The following is a 23681-nucleotide window of genomic DNA, read 5'->3' as shown; positions in this document are numbered from 1 at the left end:
AGGGAATGATTGCAATGAACGAGCACACGTGAAGGAGGCGCGGCTAAAAGCGAGAGCGAAACCTGTAGGAGGTGGGGTGAGGGGGAGGGTCATTAAGCAGAGACAGCCCGAGACAGAGGTAATTTCACTCACCATAAATCCTTGAAATGTGTTACCGTAGATAATAATCATCGCTGTTCTGTCTAATTTAATGTTACTGTAGCGACCGGTGGCCCAGCGAGCTAACAGTATGATTTCTCCACGAGAAAGTGACGGAGCGTCCGACTTCCGAACCCACCCAAGAATGAAAGCTATCTAGCCTAGCTCCCCGGATAGCCGGGTTCCTATTACCATTCATATAGTGTGTCAGCGTTTGCCGCCCCTTCTGTAAAATTACTCACACACTTTTCGTTGGTGGTCCCTTTGCAGAGACATTGGCGTTGGTTTACATGCAAAAACATGTTCGTTATTTTTGACAGGAGAATGACTTGCTAAGTTGCCCGCTCTGAAGTAGTTCCGCAAGCTAATCGTGCTGGTTAGCATTAGCGAAAGACGTTATGGTCCATCGATGCGTCCCCTTTTCTTTTTTTTTCTTTTATTTTTATTCGGCAGCGTCGTATATTGTACGGTCTGCATTATAATGACTATATATTAGAGGGGTCGCTTTGAGCTTTAAAAATCACTGCCTTTTATCTTCGATATTTAGCCCCACTTATAATTTACTGTTAACTTGCTCTATTATGCGGAAATATCGACATTGACTTGACTGTATGTGCTGTTTTTGCACAGGGTGCCGTTGCTAAATATACAAAAGACGCACGAAAAGTTGTGTCGCGTTGTCTGTTAAGTAGAAAGCTACATAGAGTACTAGTCAGGAATATGCCCTAACGTGTTATCATCTTCTTTAAAACCGATTATGATATTGTTTGCGTACGTTTATCTTTATCTTTCAAAAAAAATCTTTAAAAACTGTTTTTTTATTACCAGTGCAATGGCAATACATTCTCTTCTGTTTTCTAAAACGGTCAACTTTCATTGTTACATTCTTCATTGTTTGCACATGTCAAATTTTAAATTTTAAATGATATGCTTCTTTGTTTGTACTGCCAGGTGACTGCCAGTGAGGATGACGATGCCACACATAGGGGCAGTGTTTGCTGCAATAGCAGGAGTGGTCAGCATCATGTTGCATTCCTCTATTCACAAAATAGAGGAAGGGCACCTCGCTGTTTACTACAGGTATCGTAACACTGACCTCAACATTTTTATATAGCACATTGTTGTGTCTTTTATTTTAAATTGGGCATCTTAAGCAAAAAAAACAAAAACAAAACAGACAAGGATTCCTCAGTCCAGACTTTGTTTCAATAATAGATTATATTTGTGTGTAACATTGACTACATTAGGCTTTAGGGTTGGTTTAGGATGAAGAGATCTGTCAAAGCATAATTGATTTCTGCTTCTAGTCACTCAAAGGACTGAGAAAGACTCAACAATAAAGTGTCCTCAAGTTTAATAGCAGTCTTTTATGCAGCGTGAACTGAAAATGTTTTAGAATTTAAATAGGCTTAGCCAGTGACAGTCACTATAATGACCAGTATATTTCTGTCTTTTTCAGGGGTGGGGCCCTGTTGACTTCTCCAAATGGCCCTGGATATCACATCATGCTGCCTTTCATAACTACTTTCAGATCAGTGCAGGTAAGGAACATTTCGTTTTTGTTTTTTATTAATTTGCTTGAAGTTAAGTTGGAAATGTTTTGCATGTTTTTCTAATTCTCGGTCACATTGAAACTACCTTCTTAATGTCGGACTTAAATTCTTGCTTAAATATTTGTATTTCAGACGACTCTGCAAACTGATGAGATTAAGAATGTGCCTTGTGGAACAAGGTAAGACTGAGTTTATTGATTTAGCCATAAAGGACTATGTTTCCTGGTCAAGATAAATATTTAACTGATTTTTTTTCTCACCCCCTAGCGGTGGTGTCATGATCTATTTTGACAGGATAGAGGTTGTTAACATGCTTGTTCCTACAGCAGGTACAAAAGTTTTTTTGGTATTTTTTTTTATCATTCAGCATTGCGAAAGCTTCTTATCTTGTTGCCCTTAATAATCTGTCCAAGATATGACATTGCCTTGCATTCTTGTTTTTCGCGCAGTGCTGGAGATAGTGAGGAACTACACCGCTGATTATGACAAAACGCTAATTTTCAACAAGATTCACCATGAACTCAACCAGTTCTGCAGTGTGCACACGCTACAGGAGGTCTACATCGAGTTGTTTGGTGAGAACACACACACATTAGAAAGTTATTTTTGCCACAGATGTCCCGCGTGTTTGGTTTAGTTTCTAACAAAGTAGTTGAAGAAGAAACTTGCCAAACCGGTTGGCATGTTGTGTATTGACATGGTTTGCTGGTGTTTTGCAGACATTATTGACGAGAACCTGAAGATTGCATTGCAGAAGGAACTTAATGTTATGGCCCCGGGACTTACAATACAGGTATTAAAACAAATGCATGCTGGGATTATGGCAGAGCCTGAACATGACGTATAAGCTGCACTCTGACTCAACCGATTGTTTCCGTCTCGTGCAAATCTCTAAAGCTGGTAGAAAGTGTTGGGAGAAAGAACATTGAGTATGCCAGTCGAGTCTTATTTTGCATCTGTGAAATTTATTGGAATATTATTACTGAGCTCAGTTTCCTTCTCTCTTTTCCTCCTGAAGGCGGTCCGTGTCACCAAGCCAAAGATCCCCGAGTCTATCAGAAGGAACTTTGAACTCATGTGAGATTATGAATGTCTTCTTCTCAATGCGTGTTTTTAAACGGTCTCCTATTACCGGCCCCAAAGCTCAAGAGAGACCACACAGAAAGAAAAATATTTGCCTAAAGTGCAATTGTTTGTGTGTGTTTGTGTGCAGGGAAGCAGAAAAGACCCGCCTCTTAATAACCTCTCAGACCCAGAGGGTGGTGGAAAAGGAAGCCGAGACTGAAAGGAAAAAAGCAATTATTGGTAAATTTGTTACTGTTTGACAAAAAGATGAGTTGGCACCAAGGCTCGTGTTATTTTTGTTAGCGGCCGTCTTCTCCTGGTCACGTTTCTCCGCTGTGTCTCCGTCCTACAGAGGCTCAGAAAGTCGCCCAGGTCGCAGAGATCCAGTTCCAACAGAAGGTGATGGAGAAGGAGACGGAGAAGAGGATCTCGGGAATAGAGGGTCAGCCCGACAGTTTTCACTTCTGCTCTGTGACACGGAGTGCAGTGGCATCTGGTGGGACGCTCAGTCATGTGCTCAGCTCAACTGTTTCTCTTTGTTTACAGACGCCGCTTTCCTGGCGAGGGAGAAGGCGAGGGCTGACGCAGAATATTACACCGCTGCCAAGTTTGCAGAGGCAAACATGGTAAAATAAATAATATCAGCTTATCAAAACACGCATTTTTAGCTAATTGCTGCTCCGGTGAACCTTGTGAACCTGTGTACGTGCTAATTAGAGGAGGCTTTGCTCTGAAGTTGGTCTTTAGCCTGCTGCTTTTTAGCATTTTCTCTCATGAACTAGATTCCAGTAATTTCTTGCAGCTCTCACTCCATTGTATGACATTCTTTATCTGGCTAGTCACAGCGATTGCACACGCTTTTCCAATTTATTCCGAATGCCAACAGCCATTGTTTAGTCTTGACTCTCAGCAGGTACGAGGCCTGTGGGTAAATCTGCAAATCCAGTAGACAGTTGGCATTGAAGAACACTACGGACTAAGTCCTCTGCCATTTAAAAGGCATAATAACTCGTAGGACTGGGCGATTTTGGTCCAAAATAAAATCCCGATTTTTATTTATTTATTTATTTATTTATTTATTTATTTATTTATTTTCGATTATTTATTTTTTGAGGGGGCAGAAACCTTGTTAAATATGCTACAAAAACGGGACAAGTGCGTGTTGTACGCGACTTCGGAAAAATAATTTACCAGGTAGTGGTGAGGGCAGCAAACAGAATCACTTCCTGGTTTTAACACCCGCTGTGGCTAGTGCAGATGCAAGTAAACATAGGTAGCCAGTTAACAGCTTCTCAAGAGGTGCCAACCCAGAAGCATGAAAGGAAATCCGATTTTCCTCTATTTAACATCGTTACGACTAAAAAAATTTCGATTTCGATTTAAAATCGATTAATCGCACAGCCCTAATAACTCGGTTTTGATATTGTAACCGTTTTGTATTAGCAGTCTGATAACTTCACTATCATTATACAGGGTTAGTCAGCCATTGTGTTGCTGTGGTTTGCCTGCATGAATGCCAGTGTGGGCCAGTATTTATGCTACTTCTGTTCTGTTCAGTGTTCAAAAGATAAACAGTGGCAGTTTAGGGCTGTGTCTTTCAACCACTGTTGTGCTGTGAGATAATATCAGGTGTGCCGTGAAAAATTATTCAAATTCACTTAATTGGTCTAAACAAAAAAGAGTTCCTGCACACGTGGCCAACTCAGTACTTAATTGTGTCCTTCCGATGCACCTGCCGAGGAAATTGATGTGCAAAGACTTTTACCTTTACTTAATTGGTCTAAAAAAAAAAAAAAAAATTTAATTGCATTGTGCAGTGACTTTGCTTTGAAAGGAATGTGAGCCGATTTTCCTTCCTCACTTCCTCTCAGTATATCAGCTCTGTGGGCGTCTAAACAGGCCGAGGTTTTACACCGAGTCAGTGTATATATACATTAAGAGACTATATTGTAATTATTTGGCTAAAAAGTGTCTTGTTATTTTTGGTTGTTGGTGTGTCATGGGATTTTTTTCAATGTTAAAAAATGTGCCATGGCTAAAAAAAAAAAAAAGGTTGAAAAACGCTGGTTTAGAGAACAGCCTGTGTTTTAGCTCCGCTCTTCTTAAATGATTACAGTAAGATTATTATAAACAGTCCAATTTGTGCTTTTCCCGACTGTCTTCACTTCGACAACTCACCCCTCGTCTCCCCACTCCCTCTCTTACCTCAACAGCTGAAGCTAACCCCAGAGTACCTGGAGCTGATGAAGTACCAAGCCATAGCAGCAAACAGTAAGATCTACTTTGGCCAGGACATCCCCAACATGTTTGTGGAAGGAGTCAACAACCCCTCAAAGTCGCCCGCCGCTCCTCAGCAAGAGGGCCAGTAAACAAGGAGCTCCGTCTCTGGTCGGGGCGCAACGACCTGTTCCGGGGCTCGTCTTGTCTGCGAGGTGACGGCACGAGGGTTAGGGTAGCCTCGACTATGCTTCAGTCTTAAACCTTTGTGGCAAGTAAAGCCGAGTACTTTAAGGACAAGCAGATTTGCTGTCGAATGCAAGTTAAAAGGGAACGTTTTTGTCTTACTTTGAATGCTTTGGTAAGAGAGGAGGAAAAAAAAACTCACAAGCTCTATGAAAACGATGCCATAGTTGAATTTCAAAAGCATAATTTGATGCTTAAGCCTGGGAAGGCGGCAGCAAGGAGTCGCCCTAATTAACGTGCGCCTGCACGCAGTGCAGCATTTAATTTGGTTGTTGTTATTTTGTTTGTTTGAATGCAAGCGGAGCGCTTTGTGATGGTAATTCATCAGATTTTTTTTTTATTTTATTTTTTGCTAATTCACTTTTGGTTCAGACAAACTGGAATCTCGACACAAACTAATTAAGGGAGTGAGTGTTTGATGTGGGGAGCTCATCTCTGTGCCATTTTCTTTGGCTGCTCTTTTGGATAGCAGACGGGAAGAGAGAGGGGCTGCGAAAAGGTTTATACAGGTTATATTGTCAGCGTGCTGGGTGTGATTGATTTCAGGAAAATCTCGCCCTCCCGCTGACATTTTCGGCTGGCTAAATTTATACAGACGTGTAAACAGGCGGTTAAGGGATTGTTTGTGTTCCTCAAACGAGTGGCCTGGCTTTCACGTTTTACCTGAGCCTGCATGACAGTACGTGTTGGATGATTTCTATAGTTGGTTTGTGGTTTATCTTGTGTTCGCTTGGTGATTTTGTCCTGTGTTCAGTTGCAGTTGACTTCTGTCAACGCCTAACTGTGACTCCCACAAGAAATAATTATTTTCTTTTCTAATCTAAAATAAGCTTAAAGCATTTTTTTTTCTCTGCGTAACACTAATCTCACTTGACTAATGTTTGAAAAGTCCTCTTTTACTGGAATGTAATAAAGGAGTCGTGTAACAGTGCCACTAAGATTTTAAGCATTTGTCCAGAAGCCAGTGCATCTTTCTTCTCTCCATCTGGTTTGGCTCACCAGGTGTGTGCATGTGTTGGTTGCTTGATTCAGAAAAACTACTCCTTGCCCTTTGTCTACAAATGCAGCCTGAATGCAGTTTCTCAGGAAAAAAAACAAACCCCACTTTGATGCCAACAAAACGGTTACTCAATGCTGATGATGGGTCACAATCTTCCAAAGTTCAAGTTCACAAGCGTGCCAGAAAGCGATAGAAATGTTCTCTGAAAGCCCCTCTAATGAATCTGCAAACATATAAAGTTCTAAATTTGGAATTTGACGAACAAACAGGATATCGGCGGGCATGCAAATCTATTTGTCAGACACTGTAACTCTACCACACTGTCGGTCCACAGCACTTGTTTGACTATTTGAAGGAAGCCGACCACTAAAAATATAATTAATTAATTAAAATATTTTTCTGTCCTCAATGTAAAGTGATTTTCTGTAAATCTAAAAAAAAAAAAAAAAAAAAAAAAAAAAGTCAAGTTGGAACTTTTTGCATTATTCTTTCTTTGTTAAATGTCATTGCACGCTTGACATGATGGTTAAATTTTATTTAGTCAGATTTTATTGATCTGTTTTTCTCTGTGCTAAAACAAGCCTTGTTCTATTGAAAGACAATTGTTCATAGTTTTACAGAAGATGCAATTTGGTGCTAGTTTTTGTGTTTTAAGTTTTTGTATTTTGCTTTTTGTTGGGTAAAACACAAAAGTACTTCCACCATTGAGAATACAAGCCTTAATAATAAATAATAATAAGGGGTTAGCCCATACTTAGAGATCCAGTGATTCTTACAAACTAAAAAAGGTCATCTTGAACTGTGCGACTTCCTAATAGCTTGTTTGCACATGCTGAGCTGTGCTGCCTCGTGGACTCTCCCTGAGAATGACAGAGCTACACTAACAATGTTTAAAAGTGTTGTGACGTTTACTGGGCAACGGAATGGAATTTAGGAGCTCTTGCTTTGGTGGTGGTTTCTAATAAAGATGCAAAAGCGGGGAATGAATCAGTCATAGAAATGTTTTTTCCACTTCTTCTTCTTTCTTGTGAATATTTTGTACAATCTGTGGAATTGAAACATTGTCTACTTGTTTTTAAAGGGTTTATATGCAACAACAAAAAAAATGTTTTCAAGTTTTGACAATGATCTTCTGTAAAAAATAAAACCCTATTTTGGTACGTTTCAGTCCTTTTGTTTGCAGTACATTCTGACGCCAACAGGGGGCGAGCTGGTCATGGCAAATGAACGGTACAAAGCGGTGAAATCCGAGTGGCAAAGCCCCAGAGAAAAACGTGGTTGATTCCAGCGCATGAATTACAGGCTCGTTATGATGAGTTGTGACCTCATGTTTAGCCAGAAACTAAAGATGTAAATAAACTTCACAACTCCCAGAAACCTCACCGTGGATTCCACCGACGTCATGCGCTAGGAGACGCCTTAAACTTGTCCCGAGTTTTGACTTTTCGACTTAACTCAATAACTCGGCCGTTCTCACACTTGCCTAAATACTTTCTCTGCCCTGCGGATACGATTTGTTTTGGGGTCACGCAGCTCCTTGTTGTCTGGCCACTGGGGTTGCGTGTCTGGGTCCGCCGTTTCACTGACTCCCTGTTGTTTTAACCCAGATATTGAAGCATGTCGTGGTTTTTTTTTTCCCCTTCTTCTCCCACTCGTATTTTCCAAGAGTCTGAGCTCAGCTCTTGCACATCAGTAGGGCCGCTCCGTCGGTCAGCTGCTCACCACGGTTTTCCGGGAAGCATGACTTCGTGTGTGTGTGTGTGTGTGTGTGTGTGTGTGTGTGTGTGTGTGGGAGACCAGATGAAGGATAGCTTCCTCTCATGACCCTCTCAGTCCCGATGACATCCTCTCTCAGCCAACTCACCAGTCGGTCTTTGCTCTCTGAGGGAGCCTGCATGCTCGAGTTTACAACTTGCTCGTAAATCTCGCCGATTTCTTTCTTGTGTAGTGACTTCCAATTGTGAGAGTGTGAAAAAAAAAAAAAAAAAAACTTGTTGCACTCTTGTTTCCATTTGTTGTAGCCACCGGTGCTTATGCTCATGCCTGCCTTTTTGTATCAAATCAATAAAACCAGTGTCACCTAGCTTATATTTTGGAAACTTTATTTAAAAAAGGAAGACCAAACAAAGACCAAAACAAATTTCGAAACAGTAGTGTTTGTTTCATACAACATTGTTCACATCATATATGTTTAATACGAGTGATTAAGTACAGTAGACAAGGTGTGTTGCCACCAGCCAGGTGTGTGAGACGATCCCAGCCCAGTTAAAAACGGCACAAAACAGCTCAGAAACAAAACACAGAACTCAAAATTTGCTCATACGCTGAAAAATGTCAACATTACCTTGGCAAACGCACACTGTAATCTCTCTCACTCCCCACTCTCTCTCTCTCTCTCTTGCGCTCTCATACACAGGTTTGTATCCTTCAGAGGAAACAGGGCCTGATTTGCTACTTCCTGGATGGAGCAACATTTCTTGTTCCTCTCCACTTTGTGCTCGATCATCATCATCATTATCGTCACTCTGTTCGGCCTTCACTCCTCTCTGAATCCGACATGCCCTCCCATGCCCTCCAATGCCCCCTGCAGTAGGTGTGTTCTCTTATCTGTGTAGCACCAGAAATCCGCTTCCCCTGAGCAGCAGCGGAACGCTGAGTGTGATTCATCCTCACAGTCAGCTTCATCATCTGTGGCTGCTCTGTTCTTCAGCTTTCCCTCACATTCCAAGCTTGTCTGTCCGACTGTCTGTCTGTCTGTCTGTCTGTGTGCGCACAGAAGATCAGCCTCTAAACACCTCTTGTTGTTCTCTGCTAATCTGGGGTTCTACTGGTCCCTTTCCCTGAAGGAGCTGTGTGGTCCTCGTGAGGTGGATCGTACACTAATTGGATGATCACAGACTTTATGAATTGAATGGAACTTAGAGATCTGTCTGATTTTCAGAATCCATTTGTTAGATTTCGGGGCAAAAAACAGAGTGTCAGAAAGTGTTTGTGAAAATGACTTTTGCTGATTTTGCTCACTGAAGGATTTTAAACGATACATCACACGTCACACTTTGTGGATCACAGATTGAACTTTGGTATGAATGGTGATTCTTTCCCCTTAACAATTCTTTTTCACATCTTCGAAGCTGCAACAACAAACCCCAGGCTTTGTGTGTATTTGTGTTGTCGGGCTTTCCCGCCAGCCACGTACCTCTCCAGATGCTGCGTCAGGCCCTTAGTGCAAGTCTACAACTTGCTCGGATGTTCTTGTTTTCATCTGCGGGATCTGCGCACGTCAAAACACACAAGAATGCAGCAACGTTTGGGAAGTTTTGCTTGTGAGAGAAAAAAATTATAATGTAGCTCATGTAAACTTTCAGTTGTGGTAAAAGGGGCCATTGCGTGTTTCATTCTTCCCTCTTGGCACGTGGACTCGTGTGGCCACAGACAAGGAATCTAAAAAATAAAAAAAATAAAAAAAATGAAGTTGGATCCGCTGAATCAGGTCGTGACTCAGAGCCCCACTGCTGACACGGGACGTGACGCATGCATCACACACTCCCTAAACTCTCTGGCACTCAAAAACACAAACATCTGCAGGATTATTACAGGTAGTATAAATGTTATGACAAAAGGTGTTCCTCCTTGTTTCCCTCCAGGCCATCAAAGGTTTAGTGTCCTTCTACCGCTAAACTCAAATGATTCCCACGTTGAGCATGACTGTGTCTATGTGTGTGTGTGTGTGTGTGTGTGTGTGTGCGCGCGCATACCTCCACAGTCTCCTCCAAAGTCCTGACGGCGGATGTTTTTCCCCGCAAGCTATGTCTCAGGATGGGCGCACGGTCTGAGTTATACTCCATTAAATGCTAAATACAAAAACACAATTGCACATTCATCTCATTAAGAAGTTTGCCGTTTAATTACAATTCAAATTAACATTTGAGTCATAGCTTTTCCTTGACTGCTTTTTTCAGTCGTCAAATGAACCAGATGTTTTTTCTCAGCCTGATAAAGTTCAGAGAAAAACAGAGCCAAAATTAAAAACTGGAGTGTGAACATGGACTCCACTAAATTTTAAAAGTACAGGCGTTTTTATCTTAAATAAGAGAGATTTAAAGAGGGCGTAATGTCTAAGTGTTCATAACTGTGTTTTTTTCTGGATAATTATTTTATAGTTGAAAAGAAAACAGAATTACTTTGTGCTGATAGCCGTTGGATGAGTTATTAAAGCTCAAGCTCATTTTTCCTACCATGTCTCTCAAGTTGAAATAACTCAAGTGAGTGTTGGCACCCCGCCAACATATCTCACCTAATAATAAAAAGAGATCCATCCCACAGATTGCGATAATGACCGACATCAGACACTGCTGGTCCCTGGATGTCTGAACCGTGTAGGAGTTAATCTGCAACCCCCCGACCCCCACCCCCCACCCCACACACACACACACCTCATCTGTCCATTAAACTTCCCTGGAGCGCTGACCTCAGGGAGGCGCCACCTCCATGTGCTCCCTCCTCCCCCGCCCTCGGACACACAGCTCAGGTCCTCATATCACCTCCCGACATCACCAGATGGCCTTTATCGCTGCCTCGAGGTCGGCGGCGCCGCAGTCAGAGGCCTCGCCGTGCTGGCTCTTTATTTCTTCATCTTTCCTTCCTGCTCTCCATAAAGGTGACTTTTGGCGGCGGCCAGCTTCATTTTTGGGTTTGAATGGGGTCAGCGTGCACACATGACACAAACCCATGTAAGCCTTGCGCAAGTCAGTCTGTCAACGCTGCAAACTTGTTAATTTAGCAGTCCTGGCTTAGGGAATTGTGGTTGATTTCATTCACTTGATTACAATGAATTCTGGGGAAGTCCTCCCTTCTGAGACCTGTGCTGCGGTGTGAGGTTCAAATTCGCAGGGAATGTTTTGTTTAGGCTTTTGCAGACAACAAAGAGAGCACATTTGCAGTAATGTAGTCCAGTGAGAGTGCTGACAACATACCTGTTTGAGGTTTCTGCTGATTCCTGATACTGTGGTAATCAAAGTTCTAGTTTCAAAATCTGTCACCGCACGTCTGCAAACACCACTTTGGAGTCAGTCATTAATCCCATCAAATTATTTTTCACATACATCATACTCTACTGTGTCATTTCTTATATTCTCCAATTTACTCAATATTTTCTGTCTGAGTATGCTCAGTGTTGGCTATATCGCTCCCTGACCGTCTCCTCCTCAGGCAAATGAAAATTCAGCCTGGAAAACACCTTCCCGTCCACAATGAAGTAGCAGGGGCCAGATTTAAAAAAAACAAAACAAAGGCACCCAGATGGTTTAGATTATTAAAACTGGTTATGAGGGTAGCAGCTTGTTAAGAGAAGTTTAACGTTTTCCTATGATGGTAACCATGATGGAGGCCAGGCTGCTGCTGGCTGCGTGCCATATCAGTGGTCGGGGAGAGGATGAGTGGGTGTGAGTCTGACTGGTTCTCACGATCAGACCGAACGATGTGCACTGTAGCAACAAAAAAAAAGTTTATAGAAATGCAAAAAAAGTTTGATGCCATGTTGATGACAGCATATCATTTGTAGTTTTGACCTCTGGGTGTGCGGCTGTGTGGCCTCAGAGCAGCAGCGCTGCTTCCTGTCCTTCATTACATCCTTAAAGTTGCACGCAGTGCGGATAAACAGAGCGAGGCGTCCGGCGCTTGGTGGTCTTGCCTGTTGAGGACGCTCCAGTTACTGAGCTTCTGCTGGGTGGAGTTTGCCGGGACGTAGTTGTGCATTTCCACGAGCTTCGGGAAGAAGTGCTCAACAACCTCTGCAGCCATCACTACAAAGAGGGGCAGAGAGGCAGAGTCAGCAAAATAATACATTATCCCTTACCAACAAACAGGCATTGGAGCCAAGAATGATGTTTTTAATTAGAGAAAGTGGTGTAGAAGATGAATCAAGCTGTATGTTTGCCATTTTCACATTTGTCATAAATCATCATTGTTCAGATGCAAACTGCTCAAGGCTCAGGCTACAACTCCATCACTGAAGTCTCTTGTGATGTTCCTCTTGGTTGCAACTGAGGAATCTTTTCTCTCCGTGCGTACAAATCCTGTCCCAACTTCAGATTCATCGAATTTTAACGCACATGTACAGTTCTGGTTGTCTCTTTTTTGCCTATTATTGTCTGTTAATATAAATTATGGAGTTGAAATCAGAGTCACATTATACTACCGCTAGGGTTCATGATATATATGGATTTTAAAAATCCAATTAAATGCTTCATATCCATCCTGTAGATATGTATGATTGGCAGCGATTGGAAGGAAACGGACGTCGGCCGCTTCCGAGGTCGTCCCTCACAGGAAGATGAATCAGGACCCGGTCTGCTACTTCCTGGATGTGTCAGCATTTATTTCCCCTCATGTTCGTCCCTGTGTTCAGCCTTGATTCCCTCCTGTATTTCCTCCCTCTACTTCCCACAACAGCGGCCGTGGCCCCTCGTATGGTGCGAACCAGAAATCCTGTCGAGCCAACAGCAGCCCGATGCAGCTCATGATTCATCACAGTCTCTCACCGTCTGCTTCATCATCAACGGCTGCTCTGTTCCTCAGCGTCCTCTCACATTCCTAACGTGCGTGTGTGTGTGTGTGTGTGTGTGTGTGTGTGTGTGTGTGTGTGTGTGTGTGTGTGCTAGAGTAAGAGCATTAGTTTCTCACTGTCTTGACCTCTTCAGGTTGTGTTCTGGGTTTTCTAATCATCACTTGAGATCAGTGTGTTGCGCATCCTGAAAAACCTTTTTCACTTGTGTGTCTGTACAGTTTGTTCCGGTAAAATATTAAATTTCCTTCTCATGCCAAAGACTTAACAATAAAGAGAGGACTTCTTTTTTTGTGTGTGTGTGTATTGTGTAATCTTCTCAATACCCGCATCTCCATCCCTCTGACTGGAACAGCTTCACTATATTTGGTTAACTGTCATCATTAGTGTGCGTTTCCATCATTGCTGAGCCTAACGGAAGATTAGGTCATTATTCAGCGAATTCTATCGCCTTCTATTCTAAAGTGCCCGTCTAATTTGAAGAGGAAGTGCAAAGTAAGTGTTGTGGATGATGACTGAATGGTGTATTTTTAGTCTTGGGTGGAAGTGACCGTCACTGTGAAAAGAACCTCATAATCATTTTATTTGCAGAGGACTCTTAAAATTGAACGCGCCACATCTGCTCTGCTGGTTTGACAAAAGAAACATGCAGAAAAGAGAAACTCTGGAGAGTTCAAGTGGACTTTTGGCAGATAGATGGCAGCATCGGAGGTCAAAGGTGAAGGCAAAGGCACGGTGCCCCAGAGAGAGCTGTACAAACATGAAAATACACATTTCACACACACCTTGGTGGGAGGTAACTATCTGAGAAGGGAAATAATCAGTAAGCAGTCTGATAAATGATTTTTCCCGAGAATTTCCTTTAATGCATCTGCTGGTTAACAAAAGATGTATGTATGATACATCTTTTGCCAAACAATAAAAATAAAACAATTTAGCAGTCAGTTTACAGACTTGTACTCGTTACTACATTGCTTTTGTGCTTTTGTTCTGATGCACATTGAATCTCTTCATTGCTCTTCAACAAGTCAGATACATCTTTTTGATTCCTGGACATTTTGCGCAGAAGTTCATGAATTGAAGTTCAGCCTTGATTCTGGTTCGTTAAACGAAGGGCTTGACAGAGCTGAGGTGGCACCGTTGTATTTTAGAGCTGCAGCGACAAACTCTTGGTTTGTCCTCGCTTGCATCGTCAGGATTTGCTCTTTGCCTTGTAGGTCTTCAGGTGCTGCGTCAGGTCCTCGATACGCATGTCCTTCAAGTGAAGCAGATGCTCCAATTTGCTCACTTTCATCTGCAAAATCTGCACCCCCCCCCACACACACGCACAAGAAAAACATGTTGTCAATTGGCTTCTAAAGAAAATAAATAAATGACTCCCTGGTTAAAGAAAAATGTGGCATCGCGCATGTTTTAACCTCCCTCTTGTCCTCCCTGCAGATGTGGTCACAGACAAAGAGCTTTTAAAAAAGTTACATCCGCTGAATCAGATACTGACTCACAGCACAGTGCTGACAGAGTTTATGACACATATGTAGAACACACACGTGCACGCACGCACACACACACACACACACACACACACACACACACACACACACACACACACACACAAGAATAACACAGGTGGTATGAATGCATGACAAAGCTGTTGTCCTACATCAGAAGGGAAAGTTTACAGCAGTTTTACCAGAAAGATGGATGTTTTTTCAGACAAACGCTTGTTTGTGTGTGTGTGTGTGTGTGTGTGTGTGTATACGCGTGCGTGTGCATACCTCGACAGTCTCCTGCAAAGCCGCAACAGCCTGCTCTTTTTCCTGCAGGATTTGTCTGAAGGCAGGGTCCATGTCTGTGTAAAACTGCACCGTCTGCTGCAGTCTGCTGGTGGAATTATTTAAAAATAAAATTAATAAAAGAATTCTATCATAAGGAACTCTGACATTGAATTCAAACTTGAATCCACATTTTGGCTGTACCTGTTCTTTAATCTGCTCTTCTCACCCTTCTTTGCATCTTCGCCTGCCAGCTGGGGCAGATGTTTTGTTGCAGTCTGATGGATTTCTGAGATCAGAAGAACAAAAGATTTTCTTTTTTTTGCAATTCCAATGTCAATGTCAATGATTGTTTAAGACTTTACTGTTGGAAAGAAAAGTAATATTGATTGACATATTTTCAATTGTGCTGATGAAAATATAGGACATGTGCATTTATGGTGGGTTCTGTCACGTTTAGTAGATTTGCGGTAAGCTTTTGCCTTGTCCACGTTATCTCGAGACTTTCTGTTTCATTTTGAAAATGTATCTCTCCTCTCATGTCAGGTAACTTGTCTTTCCCTGCAATGAGTGTTTCCACCTGTTCCCTGTTACCTAGGTGTTTATAGTTATATGGTCTGTTTCCCCTTTTTTTTCCACTTGTGCCAGTCATATTTCCTTTCATGTCAGAGAACCAGCCTTTACTCCATGTCAAGGTTGCTCGTCAATCAGGTTTGCATTCACTTTTATTCTTTGTCTTTCCATTGCTTGTGTATCCTAGTCATTTTGATCATTTCCTCTTCTGAGAGACTCCTAAATCACTCTCACAGTAGACTATGACAGTGATTTATATATGTTCTTGGTTATCAATGAAATTAAGTCCAACTTAGTCACTCAGTCGTGTCATTGGGTTCCGGTCCCAGCTTAGTGGCTGCAGTTTTAACTGAACTGAACAAAAGAAGGAGACTAGCTGAGGAAGGACGGAAACAGGACGGAAAAGATTAAGCAACAAAGAGTTTTGGGAGGTCTTTGACTGCAACACTGCTGACCTCAGGACAGCGATAAAGGCCATCTGGTGATGTTTGGAGAGGATATGAGGACCTGAGCTGTGTGTGTGAGGACTTCTAGGTGGAGGAGGAAAGAACAGGGAGGGTGGTGGTGCCGCCCAGAGGTCAGCTCTAAAAGGGAGTTTAAAGGACAGATGAGGTGTGGAAAACAGAAGAGAATCACGTCATATCCCCAGGAGGGCCTGGGTGTTTTCACACCACTGTTTCTCGACACTGATGTGAGCATTTGTGTTAATGACAGAAGCGTTAGTTAGAGAAGAGCCAACATACCTGAATGAGGTTTCTCTTGAGTGTCATAGTACCCACAGTCCTGATTTTTTTTAAGGAAAATGTGGACAAATATGTTCACTCACAATAGCAAGAACGCAATTGATGCAGTTATTTGATTGTTCTGAATGCTGAATTCACATACATTGTACCCCACTGTGTCGTCTTTTGTGTTCTCCACTTTACTCAATATCTTCTCTCTGAGTGTGCTCAGTGTCGGCTCTATCACTCCTGCGGTGCATAGCACAATCCCCCCGACCGTCTCCTCAGGCACATGAAAGTTCAGCTTGGAAAACACCTTCCTGTCCGCAATGAAATAGAAGGAGCCGCATAAGAAACAGATGGTTTCAACTTGGAGGGGATATAACAACAAGGGCAACAGCAGAGTGTAAAAGTGATTTAACTAATTCCCGATGATGGTAACCATGATGGGGGCCAGGCTGCTGCTGGCTGCGTGCCATATCAGTGGTGGGGTGGGTGTGAGTCTGACTGGTTCTCACGATCAGACTGAACGATGTGCGCTGTAGCAAAAAAAAGTTTACAGAAATGCAAAAAAAAAGTTTGATGCCATGTTGATGACAGCATATCATTTGTAGTTTTGACCTCTGGGTGTGCGGCTGTGTGGCCTCAGAGCAGCAGCGCTGCTTCCTGTCCTTCATTACATCCTTAATGTTGCACGCAGTGCAGATAAACAGAGCGAGGCGACCGGCGCTTGGTGGTCTTGCCTGTTGAGGACGCTCCAGTTACTGAGCTTCTGCTGGGTGGAGTTTGCCGGGACGTAGTTGTGCATTTCCACGAGCTTTGGGAAGAAGTGCTTGACAACCTCTGCAGCCATCACTACAAAGAGGGGCAGAGAGGCAGAGTCAGCAAAATGATAAATCACCCCTCACCAACAAACAGGCACTGTAGCCAAAAAGTATTTTTAATTAAGTTTTTAATTAGATTTGAATTAAGCTCTCTCTCTCTCTCTCTCTCTCTCTCTCTCTCTCTCTCTCTCTCTCTCTCTCTCCCTCTCTCTCTCTCCCTCTCTCTCTCTCTCTCTCCTTATTTTTTTTATTTTTTATTAAATAAACCCAAGAATGCTAACTAAGCTAAAAGGTCATGTCTACAACCTCCGTCACTGAAGTCTCTTGTGATGTTCCTCTTTGGTCGGGACAGAGGAATGTTATCTATCCATGCGTATAAATCCTGCAGGTCTTCTTCACTCAATTTCTTCTCCATTGTTGTTTTGTCTTAAAGAGGAAGGCGGCGGCTGTTCACTTTGCCCAGGTCCGATTGTTATGATAGCGTTAGCTTGTTAGCGAACGGCTAGTAGTTTGTTTACTACGTTGCTAGGCAACCGCGTCGAACGGAGAAAACGGAGCGACTCGTTGATTGTGAGGATTTTATTGCAACGTATTGGCGTACAGAAAATAAGACAAGACATTTTCACTACAATGTTCAAAACACAAATCTGCCTCAGAGCGCCGGCAGACCATAGCGAGCATGAACCATCAGCCTGCTTCATAGAATGTGCAATACTTTGAACTACACAACAATCATCATGTCACAAAAGTAGTGATAGTTTTGATTCAATTCGTAGAAAAATAACACAAAGTAAGAGCATTGCTTAATAATATTAATTAAGAAAAAACACAACTGATAAAGTGCCCACATTGTAACAATGTAATCTCCCTTAACAACAATGCATATTCTAGAAAGGCAGTACCAACAGTGATGGTTAGTAACAAAAAGCTATGGCATAAAAAATGTGCAGTTGTCTCGTAAAGTTTTCACATGTGGATATCAAGTATCCAGGGGTCATCTGGGGAGACAGTTCCCTTTCCATAAGAGGATAAAATGCAGTGGCAGCGTTGCCACCTGTCGATCCAAATAATAATTAAAAAAATTAAAAAAGACACGGACCTTGGGGTTTAACCAATCACGGCTTCATCAGTACACTTAAGGCTTATGACAGCAAGAAACAGACGGCGGTGATCTTCACGGAGACGAGGTCTCGCTTATTGTTGCTGATCCTTCGCAGGATCTTGTTTCCACTTTAAAAACAGACAAGCGTCTCCTGAGTAGATTTATTGTTCCCCCTCGCTGGGACGAGTAAAATCTCCTCTTGACAGAGGGTCTTAATGTTTTTCCCCGGCGGCTCAATTATTCCCGCTGTCATCTGGGCCTGCTGGGGGGCATTAGTGCACTTCTCCCTGCAAGCTGGACAAACAAGCAAAGTTAACAGACGTGCAAATGCAAAGCATTTTTATGAACTCACAACGTTTCCTTTCTCACGACCGTCATATCGCGTGTCAACGTGGTGGCTGAGAAGAATTAATATGCTTGTCGACCGACTCTGAGCCACCGCCTGCTCATTACGCCGCAGACAACTTTATATATGTGAATGACCCAAATAACATCAGGCGTGTTTGTATGCCAGCTGCCAGAATTTGTAACGCTTAGGAGAGTCTGGTTGTCCCCGAGTGACTTCAGAATACATACCAGCTGGGTGTGTGGCAGTGGAGACGGGCCAGCCGAGGGCTTCGGCTTCACCGGAGGCATCGGAGGCTTTGGTTTCATGATCTTAAGAGAGCAGATGTTCACATTTCAGAAACAGAAAAAATGTTATCTCCTTTTAAACATGCACACCCTTGTAATTAAAACAACAACAGCAACACAACACATCATATTTACCGGTTTTGTTGCAGCAAGTGGTGGCAGAGGCCTGGATGGAGGTAGTGGCTTATCCTGAGAAAGGAAGAGATCAGTTTAGTGAGACCCCTGTGTAGATTTTGTTACCCTGACTAAACGAGTGTTTGTCTTGGAGCAACAAATAAAAGAGCCGACCACATTACCTGCTGAACCTTTAGCAGCTGAGCCACAGCTGGGAATCTTTTCGGCGGCTGCAATGGAACGGAACAAAGATGGGTGAGCAGAAACTACAGCTTATTTTGTTTTTCCTCGTCAAGCATATTTGCTCAAATAATAGCTAGTGTGTGTAGTTCAAGCAGAGTCTTTGTAGCCTCAATGACCCCAATGACAAGTTTATGAAGACGAGAAATGGTAACATCATGTGACATGACAACGCTCTGGTGCAGGAACTTGCCTCTGGCACCGCCCTACTGGGCCTCAGCCCTCCTGCATGTGGTCTTGCCGGTGCAGAAGTCAGGGGCTTGCAGGCCTGGGTTGCTGACGACTCCACAAATATAGGCTGGCTGATGTGTGCGGTCCCAAGACGTGGACTGCCCCGCGTACTGCTCGACCTAAACACGGGGTTAAACTGCCCTGAGGTGGATTGGAAGTACCTGAAAAATAAAATCACACACACAGTTTGTAATTATCTTCTGGGCTGCATGTAAAGAGAAGGCTGAACGAGGAAAAGAACGACTTCTTCGAGTACCTTTTGGCAGGTCGGCTTTTTCTGACGCAGTACATCAAAACCCCAATAACCAGGAGCATTAGCACTACAGAGCCAGCTGCAAGTGACACGATGAACGCCAACAGGCCTGTTTCTGAAACGAAAAACAAAAAAACAAAATGATTTTGGTTGAGGAAGAGCATAGAACAGGGAAGTCGATTTCTCAGGAGACAAAACTGTACTAATATCATTACTTCATGACCAGTGGGGGAATTCCAGTAAATCACTGTCAGGATGTGCTCAACAAACAGAGGACAGTTGTCTTACGGGTTCATGAGAAATCTATTAAAGCGCTGAAATGTGACAGGGGAGGAACAGACGCAAGCAGCCATGAGCAAGAGCGCTGGACGCACAAGCGCAGGCATTCAGGGAGGCTGATAAACAAATTCTCGCTGCGCAGAGTGCACAATACCTTTGGGCACCTCTGACACCAGCAGATTGCAGAAAGGGGGCGCCCAGCCGGGGTCACAGTGACATTTGCTCTCGTGGTTGCAGACCTGCAAGAGATCCCCCAGAAGGTGTCATAGCCCGTCTGTTTTCCCAAGTTCTCCCAAAAGTGAGATAAGGTCATAGCGAGCATCTCACCCCGTGGTTACTGCATTTTGCGGAACAGTCTTTTGTTCCGAACACCTTAATGCTTCTGATGTCCTGGCAGCGCTGATTGTAGCACATCTGAAACGCAACAGGAAAGCATTAAAACACGGGCTACACAGGTCATGACTTTGTGCTCCTTGCCGGCAAGCAACATCTCTTTACCATGTTGGTGCCACACTTTGTGCCAGTGGGCACCATGCCCAAGTCAGAGGGGTAGTTATCCTCAGCGTTCATGGCTGCCTCGTTGCATATGATTCCATTTCGGACCGTGTAGAAGGATTTCTTGGACGTCACCGGGAATTCCCAGCCGCCAGAGCAGAAGAGCGTCCCGCAGGACTGATCTCTGCAGAAGGACCACAGAGAAGTGAGACCCCAAATAACGGGCACTTTCAGATGAGTGACTGCAAACAGAGGGTTAAATACTCTGTTCTCTGTGTACCGTGAGATAATGTCCGGTGCACACCCATGAAAAGTTATCCAATTTCACTTAATTGGTCTAAAAAAAATAATACTGGTTATAATAATATAATAATAATGGTTAGTGGTGAAAAAAAAGGTTGACAAACACTGCCGTAATCAATCAGAGCGTTGACCACTGGATTCAGGATGGAAAATAAAGTTGTGAAATGGGTGTTGGACGAAACCCCTAGAGTTGATGCTGTTGCTTTGTGTTTCATTACCGGCTCGAGCATCTCTGGTTGAAAAGCGTCTTCCTGCAGTTCCCGTACTGCGAGAAACAAGCGTCAGCAGCGACTTCAGCATCTGCACAGGATCAAAAACACAACGTTAATAACTTGATGAGGCTCAAGCGCCATCTCAGCTCCGCCGCAGTTGACTCCGCGCGCTCTTTGTACCTGGTCCCCAAAGTCTTTTGCAGTGCTGCTGGCGCGACGGGCACCGTCCGTTGTAGCAGTATCCCTTGCCGTGGTTGCAGGAGAGGCCGTTTTGGGTGTAGGCGTCCGCCGGGCAGGTGGCAGAGAAGCCAGTGCAGTGCTCCGTCAGGTCGCAGTCCCCTGCCTTCGGCCGACAGACGCTGCCTGCCGCTTTTAGCTGAGGGAAACACAGATGGTGGTGTGCCGGATAAGTGAGGAGCGTACGCTCGCGCATCAGCAGGCCAGACGGCGCAGTCAGACTGTGTCTGGGCCGCGCGGTAACGCAATTAGCATCAGTGGGAGTTCTCGCGTCTTAAGACGGGGACTCGGCGAACGTCACGTACTTGGCAGTCGCGGCAGCACTCGCCGTCTGCACACTGGGCTCCTGCTCGGAGTCTGCAGTTGGTGGCGTTGCAGCAGGGATTCTTGCATTCCTAGCGGACAGACCACACAAGAGATCATACACATCCACTCATTTGCATTTTTGGGCTTTGGCTATTGCCGCTGCGTTGCTCAAACCTCCACGGTGCCGCAGTCGCACTCCTCCCCTGGCTCCAGGAAGCCATTTCCACAGACCGGCCCCCCAAAGATGCGATTGGTGGAGGGGGAGTCCTGCAGACAGGCAGGGTTGACCTCCTCCAAGAACCTGTCCAGCTGCTGCTGGCTGCAGCTACTGAACAGCTGAGGGTACACCATGCTAGGAGCGAGCAGGAAGACAGCGTAAGATGAGCTTTGATATGGACTCTGGAGTATTTTAGAGTTGTTTTGGAGATGTAACTGAACTCACCCCACACTCTCAGACATGATGCAGCCTTTTTTGGTCGTCGATGAGCCACACACGCATTTTTCAGTGTCGTGGGATAGGCCCAGGTTGTGACCCATCTCATGGGCAATGGTCGAAGCCACCCCAATGGAGTTTGTGTTGTGATCCTTCACAAAGAAGCGGATTGAAAAAGCCCTTGATGCATTTCCACCCTTGTAACCCTTGTTTCTCAAAACAGAAGACGAGTATATTTACCTCATTCACAGCTCCCGAGTTGGCGGTGCACATTGCGTTGGTGTTGGCCAAGCCGACAGTGGAGCCATCGAAATCCACACCTCTGAATGAAGAGAAGGGGAAGCGTTTATTCGCCTGCTAAAACACTGCAGCACACACCACGGAATTCTAAAATGTCCTCTCTGGGCCGTGGGTCTTACGTGATAAACTGTGCATTGTCGTGCTTGTTCCACGGCAGCAGGCTCCGTTGGCGCCAGTCCAGGAAGCGGCCGAGGGTGACCTCTGGGTTTGTGCTGACCTCTATCTGGTCTTTGTACGACCAGATATCCACACCGACCAGCATCACACGGACGCCGACCGGGCGGTACAGCTGGTAAAAAAAAAGAAAAAGTGGTACGTTAGTACGGAATGAAAAGTGGGAATTCCTCTTGAAATGTCTGGGCTGTCAATTTTTTAGTGGCAGGGTAAAAAAAAAAAGAAAGAAAAAGTTGGTGATGGTACGTTCATTCTGGCTTCTTTTTGTTTGAGCGTGCGATGAAGACAGTGTGATGGTGGCTGCGTGCGGGAAAATTTTCATCCGAGGTGTGAAGCTTCACAACTTAAGTTAGATTTTCACAAAACTTTTCCTTCCTTTTTAGCAATCAGACTCTAGTCGGTACAAAACAAATAGTATCAGGGACGAATTTCACACCAACAGCCGTGTTGCAAGAACAAAAAAAAAAATTGTGAGTGTTAGCCTGTCCGCTGCCAGTGAAAAATTAAGAAAGACAACATTTGCTGGAAGCTCTGATGAAAGAGTGCAAAAGACAGAATAGACAATCATTGCTATTTTAAACAGAACCCTACTTCCATTTCTCGCTCTTTTTAAGGTCAAGATCACGTCCCTAAAAAGGGATGAATCACTAAACCCATTCTATGACAAAGGAAACCAAAACATACCTTGTCTACATGATTTGCTATTTCAAGCACCCGGGCCTCCACGGTCCTGATACTGCCAAACTTTTTGTACTGAAAAGAAAGGGCAATTCAAATAAATAAACTGTACTTCAAAGATCGTCCTTTCTTCTAATGGAAACAGGGCATCATTGTGGCTAATAGACGACATCTGCAATGAGTCAGACAGGAGAAACACGGCGGCTCGAACCTCGGTGTGGTCCACCACCACGAAAAGCTCCACCGTCCTGGCTTTTCTTGTGGGCTCTTTGGTCTGAGCTCTGCTTTTCTGAGTAACACAAAAAATAGGGAGGTCATTTAATACATACAGGTCCGGAGAGAGAGAAGCAATAAAAAAACCAAACACTTTTTTTGTACTTTGAATTTGCTGATAACTCATGAACATTGTGTCTTTACCAGGCTGCCGAGCTGGAAGAGTCCAGACGGACGAGCGCCGTGGTCGTAGAACGTGGTTGTGTTTCCATGGGAACAGGAGCTTCTTTTCTTCCGCAGGTGTCGGTAGTGGTAAACGGCATGAGGGCCCGCGTCACTGTGGGATCCGGAACTTTGTCTGCCCTCCTCCGCCGGCGCCGCCCACATGGGTTCGATAAGGTACATTTGGTCGCGGAAATGCATAAACCCCCTGCGGTTAGAAGACAGAATAAATTTAGTGTCCAGAGGAAAAAAAGAAAAAGAAAAAGAAAAATCTGATGAATGCGGCTCCAGAAATAGAGCATTTTATCATGAGCTCAAAGAGTAAATCCAGCTCATCTCATAGGCTATAAACCATAAACCATCCCAGATGAGCTGATGGCTCAGCTGATTAGCTGCAATTTACACAATCAGACAGATTTCATCATCATGTGCCCTGTATCTTGTGATGAGCTGTTTTCCATTTTGCAACTGCCTTTAATGCTTTGTCCTGCCTTCTTATTGTCCTTCCTGTTGTCTGTAAGTCTTGCGTTATGTACAAAGTAACTTAGTGCTTTGTCCTCCTTTCCATGTGTGCACTTGTAAGT

The 23681-nt window shown here is 43.9% G+C and overlaps 3 protein-coding genes across 4 annotated transcripts in view; 1 reads left to right on the top strand and 2 right to left on the bottom strand.

Annotated features, from left to right (window-relative positions):
- Positions 1–19: 19 nt before the first annotated feature.
- Positions 20–7379, top strand: erlin1 (ER lipid raft associated 1). Its single transcript, XM_076018669.1, has 12 exons — positions 20–118; positions 1090–1218; positions 1598–1679; positions 1824–1870; positions 1959–2020; positions 2141–2266; positions 2411–2484; positions 2710–2768; positions 2905–2996; positions 3109–3198; positions 3303–3382; positions 4970–7379. Exons 2-12 carry the CDS (start codon positions 1106–1108, stop codon positions 5123–5125), a joined length of 981 nt encoding a protein of 326 aa, XP_075874784.1. The 5' UTR covers positions 20–118; positions 1090–1105; the 3' UTR covers positions 5126–7379.
- Positions 7380–13621: 6242 nt separating this feature from the next.
- spef1 (sperm flagellar 1) lies at positions 13622–17198 on the bottom strand. Of its 2 annotated transcripts, none has more exons than XM_076018662.1 (7): positions 16979–17198; positions 16592–16703; positions 16012–16168; positions 15870–15909; positions 14758–14842; positions 14557–14662; positions 13622–14084 (listed from the first exon to the last, which is right to left on the bottom strand). In XM_076018662.1, exons 1-7 carry the CDS (start codon positions 17085–17087, stop codon positions 13974–13976), a joined length of 720 nt encoding a protein of 239 aa, XP_075874777.1. In that variant the 5' UTR covers positions 17088–17198; the 3' UTR covers positions 13622–13973. The 2 variants fall into 2 exon arrangements, with proteins under 2 accessions (XP_075874777.1, XP_075874778.1); XM_076018663.1 differs by having other exon boundaries at positions 14557–14659.
- Positions 17199–17269: 71 nt separating this feature from the next.
- The window catches only part of adam8a (ADAM metallopeptidase domain 8a), an 8283-nt gene continuing 1871 nt past the window's right edge, over positions 17270–23681 (bottom strand). The window contains exons 6-24 of the mRNA XM_076018664.1: positions 23080–23305; positions 22874–22951; positions 22669–22737; positions 21930–22099; positions 21751–21832; positions 21520–21662; positions 21252–21429; positions 21077–21166; positions 20715–20910; positions 20541–20622; positions 20023–20203; positions 19852–19938; positions 19679–19763; positions 19249–19360; positions 18955–19153; positions 18704–18751; positions 18543–18596; positions 18351–18431; positions 17270–18068 (exon numbers count right to left, since the gene is read on the bottom strand). Of these exons, the coding sequence (XP_075874779.1) occupies positions 18024–18068; positions 18351–18431; positions 18543–18596; positions 18704–18751; positions 18955–19153; positions 19249–19360; positions 19679–19763; positions 19852–19938; positions 20023–20203; positions 20541–20622; positions 20715–20910; positions 21077–21166; positions 21252–21429; positions 21520–21662; positions 21751–21832; positions 21930–22099; positions 22669–22737; positions 22874–22951; positions 23080–23305 (2206 nt within the window). The 3' untranslated portion in view covers positions 17270–18023. The remainder of the gene's footprint in view (positions 18069–18350; positions 18432–18542; positions 18597–18703; positions 18752–18954; positions 19154–19248; positions 19361–19678; positions 19764–19851; positions 19939–20022; positions 20204–20540; positions 20623–20714; positions 20911–21076; positions 21167–21251; positions 21430–21519; positions 21663–21750; positions 21833–21929; positions 22100–22668; positions 22738–22873; positions 22952–23079; positions 23306–23681) is intronic.

Source organism: Nelusetta ayraudi, unplaced genomic scaffold, assembly GCF_046127955.1.
Source record: "Nelusetta ayraudi isolate G7.1 ecotype Tasmania unplaced genomic scaffold, CSIRO-AGI_Nayr_v1 ptg000008l, whole genome shotgun sequence".
NCBI lineage: Eukaryota > Metazoa > Chordata > Actinopteri > Tetraodontiformes > Monacanthidae > Nelusetta > Nelusetta ayraudi.
The sequence above is the reverse complement of the archived record's forward strand: the minus strand, read 5'-3'. Positions and strand labels throughout refer to the sequence as shown.